General features: G+C 39.5%; 1 protein-coding gene across 6 annotated transcripts in view; it reads left to right on the top strand.

The window, feature by feature from the left end:
• Positions 1-5,337, top strand: part of STAG2 (STAG2 cohesin complex component) — a gene marked incomplete at its 5' end in the record, with an annotated part of 116,844 nt that extends 111,507 nt beyond the window's left edge. For all 6 annotated transcript variants that reach the window (XM_081125566.1, XM_081125571.1, XM_081125569.1 and 3 more), the window contains one exon: positions 3,417-5,337. In XM_081125566.1, the coding sequence (XP_080981692.1) occupies positions 3,417-3,440 (24 nt within the window). In that variant the 3' untranslated portion in view covers positions 3,441-5,337. The remainder of the gene's footprint in view (positions 1-3,416) is intronic.
• Between the last annotated feature and the right edge of the window lie 19,194 nt (positions 5,338-24,531).

The raw sequence follows: 24,531 nt of genomic DNA, 5'->3' as shown, positions 1-24,531 counted from the left end.
TGCTCTCACCTCATAATCTGCTTTCAGATAGCTCTTGGAAGAATTTTGACGAATTCATACTAACATTGTATTAGTAAGACCAGCTATTTGAACCAAAAGACAGTTTCATACAGCAACAGGTATAGAAATCTTTGGACAAGCCACCTGGGATCCTTTTTAAATTAGTGTTTTCAGTCTCTAATGTGCATGTAAATTATCCAGAGGTCTTATTAAAATGTAGATTCTGTTTCAATAGGTCTGGAGTGTGGCCTGAGATTCTGCATCTCTAGCAAGTGCTGTCAGTGCTTCAGGTCTGCAGACCATATTGTGTAGTATATGTGACCTAGGCTTACCCATAAGTCTATAGTTTAAATGCATTTTAAAGTATTTGGTTCCCTGATAATCTAGGAGGATGTATCTTCACAATCTGTTAAATAAAACATGAAGGTAGTGATTCTAATGAGGAGTAAAAGAGATTCTTTCCAAGCATGTGATACAACGCATTAATTCAACAATTTGTTGAGCTAGAAGTTGGTGCTGCCCTCAAGGAGCTTATATTATGGTTCACCTTGACTATCACTTGGAAACAAAAAGGCTAGAAGCTCTTATTTGAGAGCTTATGTGCCTGACACTATGCTGGGCATGATTTATTTTGATCCTCAGCAACCTTGTAAGAAAGGTGGTGGGATCCCAGTTTTACACCCAAGCAGACTTGGACTGAAGAGGTGATTCAGTGACTTGCTCAGAATTACACAACTTTAGTGTCAGGATAGTAATTCAATCTGAGTTCCTTTGGATTTAAAAATCTCGTGCTGTCTCTACTGTTGTACTTCCCAGAACTAATTTCAGACCTCATTTGAAAGAAACACCAAGAAAAGTAATTTAGAAATTGAAATGATTAACTATAGTCAGAATTGATATGGGCAGTTGGAGATTTCCTTATTTTTTCATGTATTTATCTAAATACAGGAAAACTTGAGGCATTTGTTTTCTTAGTCACTAGATTTGCTAAAAGGTGCTCTTTAGTTCAGATTTCTTAAGTAATGAAATAGCATTGTAAATTATGTCTACATATTTTTGTCATTTAACATTTAGAAAAAAACTACAATCTGAGTAAGGCCAAAGATATGAATCTAATAATTTATAGAAAACTTTTGGCGTTCTTGTTTTTATTGGATATATTGTAACTAAGGAGATAGTGGCTTCTACTACAATTTGGAAAAGGAGCACATGCACCCATGCCTGTAGTTTTATAGCATTGCCACATGATGGCAGCAGTCACATAACTGAGTGCTCAGTCTGTGAAGGTTAATGTATCTTGAGAAGTCTTTGACCAGACATATATATTTAGGTTAATACTAGTTTATTTTAAAATATACATTAAACTTGACCTCATATTGTCTCAATAATAACTTAAGAAATGGAATAATGGAAATTTTTAATGCAAAAATCTGTGTTTGCCCGTATACAATAGTCTACATCTGTTTTTACTTAAGCCTGTGATAAGTGAGTCATTAAAACAATAGTAAAGTTGGACCTTAACTCCTTTTATACCCAGTTCTAAGATTCTCTCATTCTAAGTGAAACAACCCAAAGTAGACTAGTATAGATACTTTAGGCTATGACTAAACCCTAAGTAATATCTTTTGTAACATGATATCCACGTAATTAAAAAATGGTAAAATAAAAACTGTGAGCTGATCAGTTTGGAGTTGCATATACATAAGATTCTGGATTTATGACTTAGTTAGTTTATATCTGGAAACATTAGTTTACCCATTGTGCCGCTGGTTGCTTTCTGCTACCAGTGGGCCAGTATTGCCACAACACACCAAAGCTTGCTATTTGTACATTTAAATATATGTTTAAGTGTTTATTAGTGTTAACACAGAAACAGGTGCAGTTTAGGTCATCACAAAAAGAGAACATGTCACTAATGTCATTCTCCAATGTTGAGATTCTCTTATTACAAATGTCTGTAGTATAAAGTTGGTAAAAGAATGGTTCGATATGATGGAGCTAATTTAATGTTCTAGTAGAATCTACTTGTAACCCAGTCTGTGCCAGAAAGCCTGTCCTGGTGGTTTCGAGTTAGGCGTTCTGTTGGGGAGGCACTTGAGTTCATCTTCATGCCCCACTCTATGCTAAGAATTGCTCATTAAGCTTTTATACTTTCATTTATCAGACCTTCCCTTACCCAGAGTGATGACTGTAGCTAGAAGGGAGCTGTAAACATTTAGGCCTCTTTGGTGGAAACATTCTCACCACCCCAACTCTGACTCTAACCAAGAAAGGAGAACCTTGAACCTTGGTGGAGGGGAGGGGAGGGGAGGAGAGGGTTAGGGTGAGTAGTAGTGGTGGTGGTTTTGATGGATGACAGGTAAGAAGTGTGCCCCATTAATCCTCTTTGTTCTCAACACTGGGGATTCCAAACACTTTACACTCACTGCAGGGGGGTTGCAATCAGATAGATACTAGTTTCCTGGTCTGAAAATACACAATTCCTTCAGATCAAAACAATTCATGAGTTCTATGACTTTTGCTAAAGTGAGATTTAATTTAGAAGTAAGAGCCCTCTGTAATCCCAGTCTTAACTCATTACCTCTGGCTTTTAATATCAATTTTTATTAGCTTATTATAGTATTCAAAAATATTACTTAATTATCATAGTAAGTGCTGGAGTTATAATTGAATAGCCTAACTTTTAGTATATACAGTTCAAAGGTACGTCTTGTTCTTATTTCATGAACGAGGGGGAGTAGCTCCATTCATCTTCTGCTTTTACTTTTCTTTTAGTTAGTGACAAGTAATTATTAGATTTTATCTAAATTCTTTTCCCAACTGGAATGTAAAGAAAAGAAAGCATCAATATAAGTATGTTTGCCCAGATTTCACCTTACTTACTTCACTTCTTAAAATTTGTAGTTCTGTCCTTTCACTCAGGTCAGATTTTCTAAAGGAAACTTCCTGTTTTCTACATATTTGTATTAGTCTTGGAAATACTTGGTCTGCATGTTTAAATGCTTTTTTTAAAGAATGGAGTTTATAAGACATTCTTAAGCTCTTTTCAGCAAACCCTGTGCCAGAAGTATATTCAAGAAGCACATTTGTTTGTTCATTCAAGTGTTGAGTGCCAATGTTCAGGGCATTATCTAGGCGTTGGGGTGTGTATAAACATATCACTGAGCCATGCTTCCTGCTCCTAGTTATATTTGTCAGGTAAGTAGCATCTTGATTAGGCTTGTTAGTCCATTGTATATTTATGGTCATTTTAATTTTAGAATTGCATATCTAAAGAGGGGGATTTTTTTAAAGTAGTTTTATTAGCATGTTATTAAAATTGATGTTAATCAAGTATTGTAATAATTTACAGATTAATTTACAAAAAAATGAATGACAATTTTAACAAGATTTTTTTTTTTCCTCTCTCTCATTAGGTTCTTGGGGTGTCAATGTTTTAATACCCGTACACAGTTAAATCTCTGGTGAAGTCATTTTCTAAGTGGAAGAGGAAATTTTAAAATAAAGTGTGGTAGATACAGTGAAATTCTGTACAGATTTTTCTCTAAGGAGAATATGACATGCTTACGCTTACCAAGATCACGTGCATTGAGGGGCAGTTTTGTTTGCCTGAGAAAAGTAAAGGACAAGTAAACAATTTGATGATAAGCTACAGTTTTTCTTAGAAAGTAAATATTTTATTTATGCGCTGTTAGTTGGCTTTTGAATCAATTATTTCATGCTTTTTTAAAAGAAAATATAACAATCTGAAGAGACATTTGGTACAGACATGAGTTCTCACATTTATTTACTGGGTGTACTAAGTAATGATGACCTCTGCTGGATTTCTGTTTACATCTAAGAAATAAAGTTAAGGATGGATTTGTTGCCCTACCCTGAAATTATAGGATAGAATTGTTTTTAGCATTCTAAATTTCAATGCTTAAAACATCAATCAACAAAGTTTTCTTTTAAATATTGTAATTGTGGAGAAAAGTAAACTTATAAGCAGAACTTTTACAATTTTTTCATCTAAAATGTATTTTAAGATATTTTTAAAATCCAAGAGCTTCTCTATACTTTTCAGAAATATCCAGATGCAGTGAACTGCCAGGAGGTAACCAGTCTCAAACGCGCTTGTCCCATTATCAACCCTGAAAGTTTGCTTGTCCTTTAAGATAAAAACGTAATGTTGTGATATTCCTTCCAGTAGTGCCACTGTATTTTGTCTCCAAATAAAAGAAGCTTATTGTAGTATGTTTGCAGAAAAATTCTAAACAAAAATTATACAGCTTATTAGAGTGTGGGAATAGGGATCTAAATTTTAAATAAAATTATATATATATATAAATTGGTGCTGATTTTATAATTGCGCAGTTTGTTTAGTTTTTTCTTACTTTTAAATTCCAACTTAAAATTATGAGGTTTCAGAAATATATTGAAAGTTTAACAATGTTTAAAAATAGAAAAGCATGAGTGTTCATGCTTTAAAATGATTTTTAAATTTGTATTTTATATTGTTTTATCTATCTGTCTTTGCAAGCAGTCTTCAGGTTAAAGATACTTCTAACAGGTTACAGTACATTTCCTCTGTATGTAAATTAGATGGGATAATAGAATTCATAACCCATAATATTCTTTGAAAGCTAAGCTTTAAACTTCATTTTATGTCCTTTCACAAATAAATTAGTTTAAAACAGAAAGTGGCCACTTGCCATTTTGACATCAACTCATTTTGCGAGGCTTAGGCAGCTAGACATCGTTTAAAACAAAATATTAACTTATATTACATGTGTATCTATCTTTTGTCAGTCGTCTCTCAGTTCTTGAGGTATATTATTTTAATCATTCCATGCCTTAATATGCTTGCAATACAAGAATATCCTGAGATGGGTGAATACCAAAAGGCTTCCAGTTCTTAGAATCAGAGATCAACAAGCATTGGGCTGTGGTAGCCAAAAACCATAGGTTTAGCTAAAGGATCATGGTGAAATTCAATTATTTTATTAAATCATGGCTAACAACAAATGAAACCAGGCTTGTCTAACAGATTTTCCATCAACAAATAATGTTATGTGCAAAAGTATTGCCTATGTTGTTTTCACACCACTGCATTTACTAGAACTGCTGAGAGGACTGTATATATGATTTTAAACCTAAGTTGATTTTTTTCCTCACTCTTGAAAGGAGTGCTTCTTTGTGAAAGCAGTTCTTACAGCTTTGTTTTCAACCAGCTAAAAATGTTTTATATATTACTCTAACCTGTTGTCCTCCACATTCTATTGTCCTAATTGTACTGTTTTCTGATTTGTATTTATGTCTTGAGACAGTAACTTTTTGAATAAAAATAAACCTACAGTGTGTTGTATGTTTTATCTTTTGTAATTGAAAGAGGAGGGTGGCTGTAAATGGTTTAGAAAGTATATCTTTTAGGACACCTTTTGACATGTTTGGGTAGAAATAACTTGTAGAAAACATTGCCATTTGATTTTATAATTATTATTTATAACCCTCACCCAAGGATATTTTCTTCATTGCTTTTCCGAGAGGGTGGAAGGCAGAGAGAGGGAGAGAAGCATCGATGTGAGAGAGACACATCGACTGGTTGCCTCCCGCACTCGCCCTCCCCGGGGCCGGGATGGAGCCGGCAGCCGAGGCACGTGCCCGGGGCCGGGATTGGACCCGGAACCTTCAGCCTGCGGGCCGACGCTCAACCACAGCCGCGCCAGCTAGGGCACCGTTGCCGTTTTATATTTTTAATCATGTATTTTAAAATGAGACTAAATCCCTGATTGGGTTATTACTTTGAAGTAGAAACCCATGACCGTTATTACTTAAATTTTTATCCGGTAGGGGTTAAACACTTTAAAATAGCTGCATTGTTCATGCAGGAGACATTGGAGTGCCTACAGCGTGCTAGGCGTGTGTTAGAGCTCTAACAGCAAAGAAGATAGACAAGGTCCCCCCTCATAGATCTAGTGGGGTAAACAAATGAGGAAAGAGACAAAATAATGAACTTTTAATCGGTGCTGCCAGGGTGTGCTGAGCTAGAGAATGAGGATGTGTGTGTTTCTGTCCCGGTTAAATCTCCCTTAGTTACGGGACTTGTGGCTAGAGGTGAGTGAGAGCCAACATTTGAAAAAAGAATTTGGTAATTGAATTCTTACTGAAAGCTCTTAGAGTCTTCAGTGTGTTAACAAGATTTGCATTGTAAACTGATTCAGAGCAGTGCGACACTAGCACATTGGTTATTTAGTCTGTAGATCATAGTGTAAGACCAGTCTTCTGTCATTGCGGATTCAGAACTGAACATATTAAGTGATAGCGAATAGCTGGGCACTGTTTTAAGTGTTTTACGTGCAGTAACTTATTAAGCATCATGATAATAGGTGATAACATGTTATCATCTCCAAATCTACCTCTTTTTTCTTTTTCTTTTTTTAAATCAGGAGGCAGTGAGAAAAATGAGGCACAGCGAAGTTAAAATACCCTGGACAAGGTTATGTGGCTAGTAAGTGCTGGCTGCATTTAAGCCCCAAGAGCGTTGACACTGATACATAAGGATAGCAGAAGTGCTTGCAGAAAGGTGAAGTAGCTCATTATTCATTGTGCCACGGTGAGGAAATGGACCATCTTCAATTGAGTGGTGAGAATCAGCATTGTCCTTAATATGCTACCCAGCTGCCTTCTATAAAGAGAATATAAATTAAACTGGGCCCTGAGCACGTCAATAGTTAATAGTTTCTAAAGTTGAGAGGGGGAAGGAGAGTAGGAAAACCCAAAAGAGATGTCTTCAATATGCTTCCACCAAGGGAATTTCTAAGGGCTCACATGGATGAATTCCAGGTCAAATAGGTTATTTTGGTAGCTGTAATGACTCACCAAAAGAAATTGAGGCAATAAAGCCCAAGGGCTCTAGTTATGAGGAAACTGGATGGTGAAGTTCACTAAGTATCACTTCAGGTCAACGCATCTTTTGACTGCTGTGTGCCTGGCCTTGTGCTAGCTGCTGAGCAAAGACCAGTAAGACAGACTTGGTTTTCAAGTTGCTTACAGTTCCAGTGGGGGTCGGGATGCTGATGCAAGACTAATAAAATGGAATAAATTCAATATTTTTACTGGGTGTTAAGGGAGCCCAGAGGTATTTGTTTACTTTTTTTTTTCCTTTTGGTATAAAAGTCATAAACGGTGAAATACACAAACTTTAAGTATATATATATATATATATATATATATATGCTGAGTTTTAACAAATGCTTACAGTTACTTAAACCCCTGTAAAAGATACTGAACGTTACCATTAATCCAGAAAGTTCCTTTCTACCCCTTACTAATCAATCCCTGCTTTCATCCTTTATATGGAGGTAACAACTGTAGTTGCTTTCCGCCATAGATCAAATTTGGCTTTTCTAGAACTTGATATAAATGGAATTATATAGTAGGTATTTTTGCGCAAGGTTTCTTTCATTCACGTTTCTGAGAGTGTCCACGTTGTGCGTATCAGCAGTTTATTCAGTAGCTGATGGACATCTGGGTTGTTTCCATTTGGGGGCTGTTATGGATAAAGCTGCTACTTGAGTTTAATTTTAAAAGCTGAGAGGTGGGCTAGGTGAAAGTGGGGGCAGGGTGAACAAGACCGAATTCCAGGACGGGGGCGGCATGACCATCAGCAGGGATGCAGATTGATTAGTAAGTGCTTAGGGGTGGGTGGGGCAAGACTGGAAGACAGTTGGCCATCCACTTCCTCACATCAGCTTTAAAAACGAAGGGCATTCACAGCTGGTACCTTTGGTGACTTAAGTGTTACATGCATTGTTCTCAGAATAGGCAAATACCCAAAGAAGCAGAAGTAGAGTGCCTTTCACTGAGCTCCGATAAGTTGATTTGTTTAATAATATGGATGTTTTGGTCACATTAGGCCTTATTCTATTATTGAGAAAAATAATGCTTTTCCTGCAGTTTGTCAGTTGTGTAGTTATATTAAAAATTAGCTGTAAATTCCTAAAAAAATAGGTTCCTCAATTGAAGTCAGTTTAGGGCTTGTAGTGTGAACTTCAAATGAAAGGTCAGCTACCATAAGTCTACTTGATTGGTTTTTTTTACCCTCTGCCATCTTAAGTTTAGGATAGGTACGAGTTTAGTGACTCTTTGGCAAGTTAGCTTTTAAATAATTTTACAGTACTTACAGCAAAATTGTAACTAATTTTGAAGAAATACTAGACAATATTTGTTGGGTGTTTACTGTGTGCCAAACACTATTCAAAATGCTTCACTGCTTGATTCTTACAGCAAATTTATAGTTGATATTGAAATTTTACAGATAAGGAAAAGATAAGGAAGCCATGCTCAGTTTCCTTATCTGTAAATTAACTTGCCTAAGGGCACATAGCTCAAGTGATGGAGTGGAGATATGAAACTAGGCCAGCTGACTCCACAGTCCATGCTCTTAGCCACCTCTCTTCATCTTTGTGCTCTAAATATACCCATATGCTTGCCTCTGTGTGCATATTCACTGCATTTTCTTTACAGTGGATAAGCTGTCATTGTCTGTAAGACGCTGTATACCCCTCTCTCTCCTCCTCAGCATTATTAGTTTCCCCTTCAACTGGATCATTTCTAACATCTAAACATTTCCCATCTTCAAAACTAGAGGAATAAATATCCCTTCGACTAAATGTCCCTCTAGCCACTGCCCCGTTCCTCTCTCTGCCGTCTGGATTTCCTTTTCTGCCAGTCTCTCTTGAATGCACTCTAATCAGGCCTTCATTCATACCACTTCACTGAAATTCTTCAATATCCAGTGATCTTCATTTAAAAAAATTATATATATTTTTTAATGATTTCAGAGAGGAAGGGGGGGAGAAACATGAATGATGAGAGTCACTGATCGGCTACCTGCTGCTCACCCCCGACTGGGAATCGAGCCCACAACTCAGGCATGTGCCCTGACCAGGATCGAACCTTGACCTGATTCATAGGTCAATGCTCAACCACTGAGCCAATGACCTTCATTTTGCTAAATTTCCTTATCGGTATTCTCTAACCTGTCTACAGAGTCTAGTTTGCTCCACGTTTCTTCCTCTGTGCCCCAGGCTAACCCATAGATGGCAGGTTGAGAGCTCTGCCCTTTTGGTGGAGTTCTGGGCATGCCTTTATTTGGCAGCTACCTCTCCGGGAACTGACAGAAGGATGTTCCCATGTGGCTTTCCCAAAGCCTGTGCAATAGTGACTGAACCTGTAATTGCTATATTAAGTCCCCAATCTCCGTAGCTGTCAGAGTCTGCTTATGCCACATGGAAACTTCCCTGTCTCCTTATTAGTGGAGCAGCCAGTTTCTTCATCTTCCCTTCTGCAAATGGCTGTGCTCGAGAGTTGAGAGGAGATTGGATAGTGTGTTAAGATTAAGCTTCGAGCACAGCCTGGCGCTCAATTTCACACCTGCCAAAACCTGTTTGGGTCAGATTCACATTTTCTGATTCTGAATCTCTTGGGATGAGTGTCCTTTGTACCTAGTTTCAGTGTAAGTGTAGGTACATTCAACTAGCCATTCCATAGCATTTGAAGGTTTACCTGGCATGTCCTTAGGGTTTTAGCACCTTCAAAAGCCTTTTCTTAAAATCATCTACTTTGAAAGCCCCAAATGGCTTCCATTCAGAAGGCTAAGCTGTTATAAGAAGAGACTCAATAGTAATTCAGTGACTTAATAAATTTATTTCTCCCTTTGGTAGCAATTTAGGACTTCTGTTTTTTCCTTTTTTAAAAAATATGTTTTTATTGATTTTAGAGAGAGATAAACATCAATGATGAGAGAGAAACATCGATTGGCTGCCTCCTGCACGTCCCCCATTGGGGATCGAGCCTGCAACCTGGGCATCTGCCCTGACCAGGAATCAAATCAGTGACTTCCTGGTGCACTGGTCGATGCTCAACCACTGAGTCCCACTGGCCGGGCTCGGGACTTCTCTTTCAAATTGGCAGGTGCCTTTTCTCTATTCGCTTGCGTTGGCAGGAAATTCTACTGTCTTTAACACATGGCTTCTAAGGCTGTTTGGTTCGTCATCTCCCCACAGGAGGTGGGGAGAGATCATGGTAGAGTACACGTGGGAGGTTTTCATGGGCCAGGCCTGAAAATGGCACCCACCACTTCTGTTCACACTCTGTTGGAGAGAAATCTAGTCAAATGGCCGCACCTAACTTGTGTGGGGGGCTGAGGGTGTAGGAGGGCTGGGAAATGGACTCTAGCCTTTGCCTAGGAAGATGCATTTTGGCAGACCACTCGCAGTCTCTGCCTCGCTCTTCCCCCTCTGGCCATCCATGTACATCCTTCTTGCCATTCCTAGGACATACGTTCCCCCTTTCCCAAGGGAAGCAACCCAAAAGTTCTATCTAGTTACTACATGTGGCTCACAGTCCAGTTTCTCTGGGTTATGCTCGGTCTTCATCAGGTCCAGGTATGGACATCCTCTAACACCCAATATAGAACGGTGGCGCTAGAATCACCACAGTGACTCAGAAAAGGGAAGGATGGAAGACGGATGGGTCACTGCTCCAAGGACACCTGCTAGATGAGATTGTGAAGACTTCCTGCCCTGGCAGTGGAGGAAGTCCTTTGGTCAAATTTCGGTTCTGCTCTCCAGATGGGATTGCTTCCAGAGGTCTTCTTAGAACTGGGAACTAGATGGATGTGTACACATACACGCGCAGGTTTCTATATCCATATGTACATTCTGTGCACCCCCTCCCCTGCCACCGCCACCGCCACCACAATGTGGTTATGTCATTCATTTGACATATAGTTGGTTTCATTTGCTTCTGTTTGTTTATATTGCGTGTTGGTCCTCCTCAACACTTACCGATTTTATTTATTTTTCAATATGTGAAACATAATTAGCATGCTTCCAAAAGCCAAAACTATACAGAAATACATATTCAGAGAAGTCCCACTGTTACCCACAATTCTTTCTGGCACATAGGTATCCACCATGCTTTCCATCCTGATCGCACTCAGCCACTGTAGGTAACCAGTCTTTTTAGTTTCTGGTTTATGTTTCCTGTGCTTACTTATTTTCCCTTTTTATTACTCTTTTGTATGTTTTTTTAACCTAATATTTCCTACAAATCACTCATATCATTCATAGATTCTCATTCTTTCTTGCAGTTACGTAGTACTCCACTGTGTGGGTATCCTATAGTTTAACCACTCTCCTGCGTGTGGGCATTGGGGTGGTTTTCATTGTTTTGCATTCACAAAAAAGTGCTACAGTGAAAACCATGTGTATTATGTATTTTTGTATCATTGAAGGTTTATCTGCAGCATAAATTCCTAGAAGTGGAAATGATGAACACCTGTCGGTTTTTGTTAAATATTGCCAGATTCCCCTCTCCATAAGGGTTGTACAGATTTGCATTCCCACCAGCGTGTGGTACTGATGGATGAGTGCCTGTTTCTCCACAGCCTCACCAACAGACTGTGGCCTTTTTAATTTTTGCCAATCTGCTAGCTGAGAAATGGATTCAGTATAATTTCAATTTGCATTTCTATTATTAAGGGCCATTTTTATGTCTTTGGGTGAACTGTGTCTTTTGCTAATTTTTTTATTAGGTTTTTGGTGTTTTCTCCTAAATATTTTAAACAGTTCTTTAGGTATTAGAGATATTTACCCTTTATCTATGATATTTGTTGCAAATATTTTCTCCAAGTTTGTCATTTGTCCTTAACTTTGCACATATATATATATATGTAAATGTTTTAAAAACCGTTTATGTGGTCAAAAGAGTCTCCTATTGCATGTGGATTTTGAGTCATAGTTAGCAAACCTTTCCCTACACCCAGGATATTCAGGAATTCACCAGCTTTGGGTTTTTTTTTTTTTTAGGACCTATGTAGCTTAAACTTATTTATTCAGACCTCTGATCCAATTGAAATTTACTCTTGTGAATGGTGTGAGGTGTGAATGTAATTTTACCTTTTTCCAAATGGCTATCCGCACTGTTTATTAAAAGTTCGTCTTTGTCCCAGCGATTTGAGATGTCACTTCTATAGTACACTAAACCACTCTGTTCACTCGGCTTGTATTTCTGGACTTCTTGTTCTGTTTCACTGTCCTGCCTGTCTATACTGGAGCAGCACCACACTTATTTAGAAAGACTTTATAGTGTGCGTTAATATCCCACCTGTGATTTCCTTTTCAGTGTTTTCCTAGCTATCATTGCATATTTATTTTTCCATATGGACATTATAAACTTGCCTAGCTCCATAAAAAAAAGTTTTTAGTATTTTATTGGGATTGTATTAAATTTAAAAATTAACTTGAGAAGAACTGATATGTTTATGATGTTCTGTTCAAGACCAGAGGATATGTTTCCATTTGTTCAAGTCTACTTTGTGTCTTTCAGGAGTATTTTAAAAGTTTCCTTCGCATGGGTTTTGCACATTTCTTGCTAACTTTATTTCTAAGTATTTCATCTTCATTATTGCAATTTGAATGGGGTTTTCCTGTACCATTATCTTTTAAAAATTTTATCTTTATTGTTGAAAGTATTACAGATGTCCCCCCATTGACCCCTTCCAGCCCGCACCCCCCCAGGCCTTCACCGCACTATTTATTGTCTGCCCATGCATTATGCACACAGGCATATAAGTTCTTCAGTTAAACCTGTCCTGCGCCCCCTTCCCTCTTTATAAAGACAAACTCCCCAGAGGCCAGCAGCCCTGCCCCTTTCCCCACTGTCTGTTGCCCGGGGCGCTGGTCTCAGCTCTGGTGCTCTGCGCTGTGCGGCGCAGCCTGGGTTCCAGCCTGGGTTCCGGGCCTCGGGTCTTCTCGGAAAAAACCCTCCGGCAGCGGAGAGATCCCTCCCTCCTCGCTCTCCGCCTGCTGCCCGTGGCAGCTGGGCAGCCCCTCGGCCACCTCGCCCATCCCACCAGTTTCCAGGTGGTTTCTGTCCCGCCTTGATACACGTCTCAGCTGGACCTCAGTTGGTAATTCCGGGTGAATGTTCCCCAATCGAGTTGTATTTCAAGTCTGGCCCTGGGGGGAGATGCAAGAAAGGTCCGCCTCTTCGGCAGCTGTCTTCACCCTCCCCACCATTATCTTCCGTAACTGATTATTGTGTATGTGAAGGCTATTGATCTCTGTGTCTTAATTTTATATTCTGCAAGTCCATATGGAAAAAATTAACCCCAACCCCTATCTTACACCATGCACAATATCAATCTGCGATGGATTATAGAACTAAAGCTTCTAGAAGAAAGTGGGAATGTCTTCACGATTTGGCAGTAGGCAAACTTTTCTTTAGATATAGATAAATAGTATCTATCAAAGAAAAAATCAATAAAATACACCATCAGAGTTTAAAACTTCTGCTAATGAAATGACACCAATAAGAGAAAACACGCAAGCCATAGACTGGGAGAACATATTCACAAAACATATATCTGCAAAAGGACGTATCCAGGATATGGAAAAAACTCCTGACAGCTCAGTGATATAAAGAAATACCCAATGAAAGTGGGCAAAAGATTTGGACACACGCAATGAAAGAGATGAATGGAAAATAAACTGCATTTTAAATCGGGCATTTTCTTGCATTGAGGGATACCGGGGTAAATGTTAGACTAGAGAAATGGATGGACTTCATAGCCTTCAGGCAGTCCTCCATAAATCTGACCTCTCTCAGCTGAGCGTTTGATAAGCTGAGCAACTGTGGGTTTGAAGGTATGCTATCTGACAGTCCTTACAGCACAACTGTTCTGTGTTTGCCAAAGTACAGAGCCATGTGTTTTAAAAGTCAACCTGAGTGGAAAAGAAGCCAAACAAGAACCCGTGTGGGAACAGAAAGCCACTGCCCCTCAGCGTGGAGGCAGGCCCAAGGAATACTCCCTGCCAGGGCCAGTAAACCCTAGAGCAGCTGTGCCTTGCTTTAGCACGTGGATGAACCAGACCTCAAAATTCTAAGCTAGAGAGCAGGTGTAATTTTAGGCTGGAAAAAATCTAAAGGTGTAACCAAATCTCTGTCATGAAAAAGAACATTGCGCCCTGGCCGGTTTGCTCACTGGTTAGAGCATCGGCCTGCAGACTGAAGGGTCCGGGTTTTGACGCCTGCCAAAGGCACGCACCTCGGTTGCAGGCTCAATCCCCGGCCCTGGTGGGAGTTCATGTGGGAGGCAACTGGTTGATGTCTCTCTCTCACATCAATGTTTCTCTCCCCCTTCCACTCTCTGAAAAGCAATGGAAAAAATATCCTTGGGTGAGGATATATATAAAAAAAAAAAAAAGATGAAAAAGAACATTGGGAAAGGTTTTACTTTGAACAATGTAGCTTCCAGATCAGCCAGCCGCCAAAGAGAAACTAGTGAAAGGTAGTATGCCTAGGTAACCGAATGGATTGACTTGCTGAATGGGATTGTTAGTGCTGAGCTTGGTAAATGGAGGGGAACTTTTACCAAAAATGGTAACTTTGATTTTCTAATGGTTGGTTTGAAGCCCCTCTTTATTATTGTCATTCCTAGTTTGTGACAATACCTTGTGCATGTAGGAATGGATAAAACATCTATTTATTTCCAAGTGATATTAAGTTATAAAGGTACACCTAAAATTGAGAAGGAGCTAGAATACATGCCTGGCGAATGAATCAGAAAATTTACAGCAGGTGAAATGAAATACTGCAAGTGATTCTGATGTTCTTGCTTAATTGGTGACTAGAGGTGCACTGAATATACATATAGGCAACATGCTAAAATGACCAAGTGGTAAAATCAATATTACCTGAAGCCAAGGCCAAACTAACGTTACCATAGAAAAAACTTCTGGAATAGAGAAGTAAATCCAAAATTTTATTGAAAAATTATTAAAACCTTTTGGTTAAAAATGAGGTTTTCATATTTAAAATTTTTGGCATTACAATGCAGAAACACTGGTTTCTCAGCACTGTCAGTTTGGTGCATAGCTTGAAGAAAATGCTTTCTGAATATTTTTAAAATAGACTTTATTTTTAAGAGCAGTTTTAGGTTCACAGCAAAATTGAGTAGAAGATAGAGATTTCCCATATACCTCCTGCCCTCACAGGCACAGCCTCCCCATTACCAACATCCTTTACCACAGTGGTACATTAGTTACAATCAATGAACCTACATTGCTCATCATTATCACCCAAGGTACCTAGTTTACATTAGGGTTCACTGTTGGCGTGTTGTACATTGTGTAGGCTTGGACAAATGTATAATTATGTCTGTACACCATAATATCATACATTGACCTAAAAATCCTCTGTGCTCCTCTTCATAACCCCCTCTGGCAACCACTGAACTTCTTACTGTTTTTATAGTTTTGCCTTTTCCAGAATGTCATACAGTATGTAGACTTTTCAGATTGGCATCTTTTATGCATTTGAGTTTCCTCCATGTCTTATGGCTTTATAGCTCATTTCTTTTTAGGGCTAAATAATGTTCCATTGCCCAGATACACCACGATTTATTTATCCATTCACCTGAAGGACAGACATTTTGGTTGCTTCCAAGTTTTGGCAATTATGAATAAAACTAGTATAAATATCCATGTGCATGTTTTTGTGCAGATGTAAGTGTTCAGACTTTTAGTGAGCCTGTCCCTCTGGACTGTGAACTTCACATGTGCTTCTCAGATTTTTCTCTTCCCCCCTTTGGTGGGATAGAACGGCTAGACTGGGTTGGAGTTGACTATTTCCCTTCTCTAGGTAAATTAGTCTTCAGTAAAACGCCAGCAGGTTAGGCTCTGGTTTATTAGTTTTCCCCAAGTGCAGAGCTTGTTAAGGAGAACAGAGTGCTCTAGCACTTTTCAAACTGGTTCCTTTTCCCCTCCCCTTGCCGGAAGCGGGAGGGGATTGTTCTCTGATAATCACTGTGAGAACCTGGGAGAGATCCAGGAGGTAAAACAAAAAAGTGTGGGGGACCCCTGATGGCCAGGCCTCCCTGGAATTTTTAAGTTTCAGACTTGTCCACACTGAGCCTCCAGCAATTCAATTACAGTTCAGGTTTCCCTACTCCAGCACTGGTTCCCATGGAGGTTTCTGTTTGGATAACTTGGGATTCTCTGTGCAGGTTTCTACTTGGGGTAAGTTGTGATTCTCTGTGTTCACCTGTTGTCTCTCCCATTTTGTGAGCTGCAGTTTACCCTGTAACCTCACTTCTCTTAATGGATCTAAAAAAAGAGTTGACTTTTTGTTTGTTCAGATTTTTACTTGTTAGGATGGAGGAATAACTTTCAAGCTCCTTACATGCTGGACTGGAAACTAGGCCTGCATTGTTAGTAACCTCTGAGATTCTTTAGGTCAGAACTGTGTCTTGAACTTTGCCATAAACTCAGCAACGTACACAGACTGGAACATAATAGGTGCTCAGCTAATATTTGTTAAATGAGACAATAAGTGATTGAAAGAATGAGTGTTGGCAAAACAATTTATGGCTGTTTTCAGCTAGCCCTTCAACAGCTTCATAGCCTCTCCTGAACTCCCCAATTCTTTACCCAAATGCATAGACTCAAATATGGGAAAACAGCTCTTTTTCCTCCTAGTGGCAACTTACAAGCTTCTTTCATGATGTACTGGAAACTGAAAATCTTGCCTTCTGAATATATTCAGATGCAGTTTTAAGATGGTTGCCCTCATTTGTTTTTATTTTGGGCATTTTGTATGCCATTGGTGTTTTTTCTTTTGATTTTAATTTTAAATTGTATTCCTCTCATTTTAATTTTATTTGCTAATTTAACATACAATAAAATTGATCTTTTTTGATGTACATTTCTATAAGAAGTTCATAAACCACTTTATGGAGTCATTTTCCTAAACACCTGACTTGCCACCGTCTCCCTGGTACTTTCTGGTTCCTGGGGCTCCCTTATTTAGTCTTCTGGACAGAAGTAGGGGACTTTAGTTACCCTGTTCTGCTATGTTCTTCTTGTGACTGTGCCTATGTTTGGAAAGAGAGAAAGAAGCAATGGTGGCTTGCCCCGCCCTCTTGGTATACCTCCTCCTAAAGAGGAAGGTTCCCCTCCCTCAGAGTTTTAGGCTGCCTTTGTCACCACAGGATTGCTTAGGGGAGCCAGTTTGGCGGCGGGGCGGTACTTTGAATTCTTGTCTTCTTTTCCAAGATGTCTGCTATCACTTACTTTACAGAGTCCTCAAATAGTTGCTCCATGGACTCTATCTGGGTTTTACAGCCGTATTCAGAGGGTGAGATAGGGTGGAGTGTGTTTCTACATCTAAGCAGGAACAGAAATCAGCCCTTACTGTTTTATAAATCATTTGAGAGAAAAAAATTGCCTTTCAGCTATGGATGTAGACGTATGTGACAATGAAGCAAGGTAGTTGGCTCAAGATAGGAAAATCAGGGGATCCAAGATGGCAGTGGAGTAGGTAGAAGTTACACTCCCCTCCTTCCAGGACCAAACTGGAATTACAACTAAAATATAGGATAATCAACCTGAATAACCAACTGAAGGCCAGCTGAACGGAAGTCTTATAACCAAGGATTTAAAGAAGAAGCCACATTGAGACTGGTAAGAAGAGCAGAGATGTGAAAAGGGCTGGCCCCACAACCATGGGCGGAGGCTGAGAATCTGGAGGGATATTTCAGCTGCAAAGGTCTCACTTAAGGAGCTGGGGTCTCAACTCCACTCTGAGCTCCCCAGCCCAGAGCCCCAGAACTGGGAAGAGGCTCTCACACAAGATCTGGCTATGAAAATCTTCAGGATTCCGACCTCCAGGGTAAGACAGGAGTCTGCCAGGCACCCACTTAAACAGGCAATGCATGAAATGCCATTTGCAGCCATTCACCCTGGGCTCTGGTGGAGGGAGAGCGGAGCAGAAGAGAGTCACATGAGGAGAGAGCTGAAGGGACAGCGGCGAGGGTTCCTGTGTTTTGTGCCTCTCCCACATTGCCCAGAGAGGCCATCTTTCTTGGGTCAAGCACTCCCCTCCATATAGCATCAGCCTGGGGCTATAATAAGAGACAAAGAATCACACTACATAATGATAAAGGATCAATCCAACTAGAGGATATAACCCATGTGAAAATTTATGCATGCAATATAGGAGCACCTAAATATATAAAGCAAATCTTGATGGACATAAAGGGAGAGATGAACAGTAATACAGTCATAGAGGATTTTAACACCCCAATGATATCAGTGGATAGCTCTTCCAGGCAGAAAATCAACAAGGAAACAGCAGCCTTAAATGACACATTATATCAAATGGATTTAATTGATATCTTCAGAGCATTTCACACCAATGCAGAGAATATGGTGTGCACATGGAACGTTTTCTAGGATAGACCACATATTAGGACACAAAACAAGTCTCAATAAGTTTGATGATTGAAATCATATCAGGCATCTTCTCTGACCATAATGGTATGAAACTAGAAATCAATCACAAGAGAAAACTGAAAAATACACAAAGACATGGAGACTAACATGTTACTAAACAATGAATGGGTTAACAATGAGATCAAGAAATCAAAAGATACCTTGGAGCAAATAAAAATGAGAACGAAACAACCCAAAATCTATGAAACACAGCAAAAGCAGTCCTAAGAGGAAAATTCATAACATTATAGGCCTACCTCAAGAAACAAGAATAATCTCAAATTAATAATCTAGGATGGACCTAGAGGGGATTATGCTAAGTGAAATATGACAGACAGAAAAAGACAAATGCCAAATGATTTCACTTATATGTAGAATCTCAAGGACAATATAAATGAACAAACGAAATTGAAACAAACTAATAGATACAGAGATCAGACTGATGACTGCCTGAGTAGAGGGGCTGGGTTGCTGGGTGAATAAATCGAAGGGATTGAGAAGTACAGAGAGGTAGTTACAAAATAGTCATGGGGATGTAAAGTACAGCATAGAGAATATAGTCAATAATACTGTAATAACTATGTATGGTGCCAGGTGGGTACTGGAAACATCCAGAAGAACAGTTTGCAAAGCATATGATTGTCCAACTACTATACTGTATACCTTAAAGTAATACAAAATAATATTGAATATAAACTGTAATTGAAAAAAAATAAATTAAAAAAAATAGGAAAAGTGTCCCCATAAGTGGCTGGAGGTGACCTCTAAAAATGGTTTACTACTCACTTGACCCAACCCCACCCCCCATGAAATCATGTGAAATTCAAGAGGTTCAAATCTTTGTGTTCACTTAAAGAATGCTCGTGAAAGTGCCCAGGCCACCAAGAGTATGCATATCCAAAAAGCCACCAAGTATGTGAAGGATTTCACTTTACAGAAGCAATGTATGCTGTTCCATCGTTACGATGGTGGAGTTGGTAGGTGTGCCCAGAAAGAGTGCTGAATTTTTGCTGCACATGCTTAAAAATGCAGAGTAATGCTGAACTTAAGGGTGTAGATGTAGATTCTCAGGTCATTGAGCACATCCAGGTGAACAAAGCTCCCAAGGAGCGGCGTAGAACTTAGAATTCATGAGTGGATTAACCCATAATGAGCTCTCCCTGCCACACTGAGATGACCCTTACTGAAAAGGAGCAGATTGTTCCTAAACCAAAAGAGGAGGCTGCACATAAGAAAAAGATGTCCCAGAAGAAACAAAAACTTATGGCCCAGGAGTAAATTCAGCATAAAATAAATACTAATAAAAGTAACCAAAAAAAGGTAGGAAAATCATCTATGAATTCCCATCTATATCTCAGCATTCATTGCATGTATACATCCAGGCAACCCCCAGAAGCAGATTCACACAGCTGCCCATAGACACATGAATGAGCCCAGCTGAGCCCAGACTAAATTGCCAACCTAAAGAATTGTGAGCGAAAAAACGGTTGTTATATTAAGCTGCTGAGTTTGGGGGTAGTTTTTTGTTGTTGTTTTACATAGCAATAGCTAATTGATACTGTAAGCAAGTAAAGAAAAAGCATTAATCCATCATGCTAATTTAAAGATTTCGGAGTGTTTCTGTAGGTCCAAGTGTACAATGCGTAAAATGAAAAAAGTAGCACGTCTAATAGTATCACTAATCATTTTGTGCACAGTAGAATATAATTCATATAAAACGTTTTCCAGTAACTTAATTTCCAGTAGAAACTTTGTACTTGGGATTCTTAGCTTGGGCAAATCTCAAATATCTTTCAATTTCAAGTACTAAAAATGGTGTGCACAAGTTTAGATTTTTCAAGTGTGCTTAGTGATAATCAAAGAAGCTTTGACTACCTCACTTGTCTCTAATACTTCTCTTTATTGTCATTACATTCTTTATTACTGTACAGTATTTGGATAGAATGTGATTTATCATGGATGTAGTGTATGCTTTTGGAGTTTTTCTTCCTTATAAAATTTTGAGGTGGAAAAGTTGACATTTAGCTTTTATTTCATCCTCATAAGCTATAAGGATTTTCAAATAAGACTTTCTTAAAACACTTATAGTCTTACTTATAATGAAATAAAAATGAAATACAGTTCTTAAAGGTTATTTTTTTAATTAAGAATACTAATACAAAACATTCTACAAAGATTAGAAGTATATCTAATTTTGATTTTTATCTTATATTCAATTAAAAACTATTGGCTCAAGAGAATATGATACTCTTAAATTTATTTGGTCACTGCATGTTTTCTTAATATTTGTATTGACACCCTTCTGGGCGTAGCTCAGCGGTTGAGCGTTGACGTAGGATCCAGGAGATTGCAGTTCGATTCCCGGTCAGGGCACAGGCCCGGGTTGCAGGCTCGATCCCCAGAAGGGGGCGTGCGGGAGGCAGCCAATCAATGACTCATCATTGATGTTTCTCTCTCTCCTTTTCCCACATATATATTTGTATTGACTTATCTATTTCCCTATTTAACTGTAAGTTCCTAATAACTATGTTTGTGCATAAAATTAAAAGCTTTCATAATCATCATCATAGCATTTCACTCCTGCCATAATAAATATGCATTTAACTTCAAATCACACAGATTTTAACATGTAAAACACATAGGGAGATTTTCACCTATATATGAAAATAAATGTTCAGATATTAAAAATAAATCTAAATGATATTCTTTGTTCACATTACTGACACTTTTATATTGATTATATATAATGGTAACATACATGGTTACATCCCACACATGTTCTGGGATGGCAGAAGCGATGTTGAGGTAGATATTGGCCAAATACTTCACTGTGCCCCTATAGTTGACGCTCACTTATTTCCCTGCTCCAGAACTTTCCTGAATGATGTGACTTGGGAAAGTTCTGATGATTTTGTTTTATTTTTTTTAAATATATCTTTATTGACTGTTCAGAGAGAGGAAAGGAGAGGGAGAGGTAGAAACATCAATGATGAGTCATTGATCAAGCCCGCAACCCGGGCATGTGCCCTGACCAGGAACCGAACCCTGGTCACCTGGATCCTAGGTAGACGCTCAACCGTTGAGCCACGCCCTGCCAGGCAGTTCTGATTATTTTAATTCATAGCAGTGCAAAGAGGAATGTCGTAAAAGCCTGCTTCATTCTGCTCCACTTCCACGTAGCATCATATGTTTTCACTAGCAATGAACACCCACCCCAAGAAACATAAATTTCTTCCATTTGTGAGCTGGGCCTGTTTAAGGTTAATAGAGTGGGCAAGTAAATGGAGAGTGCACCTGTGGTGAGGAAAGAGTGGTACCAGTGAAAAAGATAAAAACTTGGCTAGGATAGGATACGAGAAGAACCAGAGAGGAAGCACTGTGATTTTTCTTCAGAGAAGGCTGAAGAGGTAGAGCATCATTTGTGTTATTGAATGATTGTTGGAAGCTACTCATTGTTTCTAATTTCCCCTAGGTATGGGTGTGAAAATTATAAGTTTTAAGGAAAACACTCTTTGGTGGGAGAAACTACATTAAAGTTTGGAGAAAGTTACTGAGGCAGGATCTCATGTTGAGGAAGAACCAATGAGATGATGAATTCTCTGAAATCAGCAAACATACCTACTGGGCAGGCTTTATAGTTTGATGTCTTTATAGTTTTGTAAAAAGTGAGAATTACTTTTCTATAATAAAGGGTGTCTTGAACAAGAGATGGGTTTTCCTGAAGCTCCTGGTTGTTGCAGATGAAAAGAAAGCCTGCTAAATGCATTGTGGATCCTGGATTAGATCCTGGAACAGAAAAAAGATATTAGTAGTAAAACTGGTGAAATCAAAGTCTGGAGTTTAGTTAATAGTATTGTATCAATGCTGGCTGCTTGATTTTGACAAATGTACCATGGTCATATAAGGTGTTAACCTTTGGGAAAACTGGGTGGAGGTATATGGGACTCTACTATTTTTGCAATTTTTTTTTAAAATCTAAAATTACTTTAAAAAAATTAAATAACTAAAGCTGAGTTGGGGTGGGGGAGGTGGCTTTAATTTGAAAGTAGGGTACTGGGTTTTGGTAGAGAAGTGTTACTCTTGGAGCAAAGCAACTCAACAGAGAAGGTCAGATTTGAAGGATGTCAGGACTGCTCCAGATATGGACTAGAGAGTAAGGTGGTGGAACACGACTAAGGGAAATAAATAATCAGATAGACTTGAATAAGGGTACTCAGTGTAAATTTAGAGGAAAATATCTCAATAGTAATATGCATAGTAAAGTGAAATAGTAATGGTAGGTTTAATACAGAGTCGCTCTCTAACATAGATTATCCTGTGACTACCAGGATAATCTATGAGTTAGCCAATGCTGAACTCATGTGGAACTGACATTTACCACCTTTGGAGAGAGTTGCAGGAAACCAGACAGTTGCAGTTCCCCTCTTTCCTGTTGATGTGAGCTGTAGTTAAGCCTTAGTTTTTGAGTGAGATGGCTCAGTTTTTTTCTTCTTAGCATGTTGTTTCATACTGTCAAATTTTGCATTTAAAATATTAAACAGCTTAAAAAGTTATTATAAACCACATCTACCTTTTTAAAAAACAAAACAAAATACGTAATACAAGAAAACTGCTTTCGTAATGACACTGGGTCTTCTTCATGTCCCTTGAGTCTGTAAATGATAGCTGGGCTTTAGATCACGCCTCCTTGGGTTTCTAAATGGTTACTACTTGTGTAATAAGTCACAAGCCATTCCACCACCTTGCCTATATTCCAGTGCCAGGCATGTAAATGGTGTCTTCCAATCAGTTTGGTTGCCTCACTGCCCTTTGGTAGACGTGGGTAAATGGAAGGTAGATTGGGTAAGATTCTGGTTTTAAATAGTAAATAGTATCTCAAGCCAGCTTAAGCAAAAACCCATAAATGGTCAATTACAAAGAGGAAATGGTGGAGGTCTCATGGCATCTACAGGCAGGAATGTGACTGGCCCTGAGGAAAACCCTAAAACCAGGAAGCAGAAAGCCAGGAAGCCAGAAACCCAGCAAGCCAGGAAGCCAGGAACCCAGGAAGCCAGGAAGCCAGGAACCCAGCAAGCCAGGAAGCCAGGAAGCCAGGAACCCAGCAAGCCAGGAAGCCAGGAACCCAGGAACCCAGGAACCCAGCAAGCCAGGAACCCAGCAAGCCAGGAACCCAGCAAGCCAGCAAGCCAGGAACCCAGCAAGCCAGGAAGCCAGGAACCCAGCAAGCCAGCAAGCCAGGAACCCAGCAAGCCAGCAAGCCAGGAAGCCAGGAACCCAGCAAGCCAGGAAGCCAGGAACCCAGCAAGCCAGGAACCCAGCAAGCCAGGAAGCCAGGAACCCAGGAACCCAGCAAGCCAGGAAGCCAGGAACCCAGCAAGCCAGCAAGCCAGGAACCCAGCAAGCCAGCAAGCCAGGAAGCCAGGAACCCAGCAAGCCAGGAAGCCAGGAACCCAGCAAGCCAGGAACCCAGCAAGCCAGGAAGCCAGGAACCCAGGAACCCAGCAAGCCAGGAAGCCAGGAACCCAGCAAGCCAGGAAGCCAGGAACCCAGCAAGCCAGGAAGCCAGGAACCCAGCAAGCCAGGAAGCCAGGAACCCAGCAAGCCAGGAAGCCAGGAAGCATGCTCCCTTTTAGCATCTTATTGTTGCCTCTCTCTGCAGAATGAATTTCTTGGGTTCTCTGTCTACACAGAGACTGACCGGCTGACTCCAGGCCTCATGAAAAATTCTTAGGAGAGAGAATCTGATTGGCTAACTTCCTGGCAGGCACTACCTTAACCTAATCAACCGCAGTCACGGGGGCAGAGTCCCCCAGTGTAAACGTGGGTTTCTAACCATGTAGGTGGAAGACTAGTACTGAGAGAAGCAAGAAGTGCTGTGAGCTGTGTGACACCTCCAGGGTTATTATTTGCTATAGGAAATGGTGGTGACCATAGAGGAGAGAAGAAAGAGATTTCATTGTGTGAAACACGTACAAATACACAAATCATGGGATATTGAACATCTTCTTAGAGTTAATTATCCACTGTTGCTTCAATTCCTCAGAAAATATTGCATGAGCATATGTTTGTCTAAGTACTGTGGGCAGAAGTCTTCGATGTGGTCTGTGCCCTCATTTGAGTTAGGGAGATGTGTCTATGAGAAAATAAACCAACAATCAAGGGAATGTAATATTAAATATCAAGTACAGATGGTAAGGTCTACTGAAGGTCA

This window comes from Miniopterus schreibersii (genome assembly GCF_964146895.1).
Source record: "Miniopterus schreibersii genome assembly, chromosome: X".
In the NCBI taxonomy this organism is placed as follows: domain Eukaryota; kingdom Metazoa; phylum Chordata; class Mammalia; order Chiroptera; family Miniopteridae; genus Miniopterus; species Miniopterus schreibersii.
Note: the sequence above shows the minus strand (reverse complement) of the source record. Positions and strands in the feature narration are given on the sequence as shown.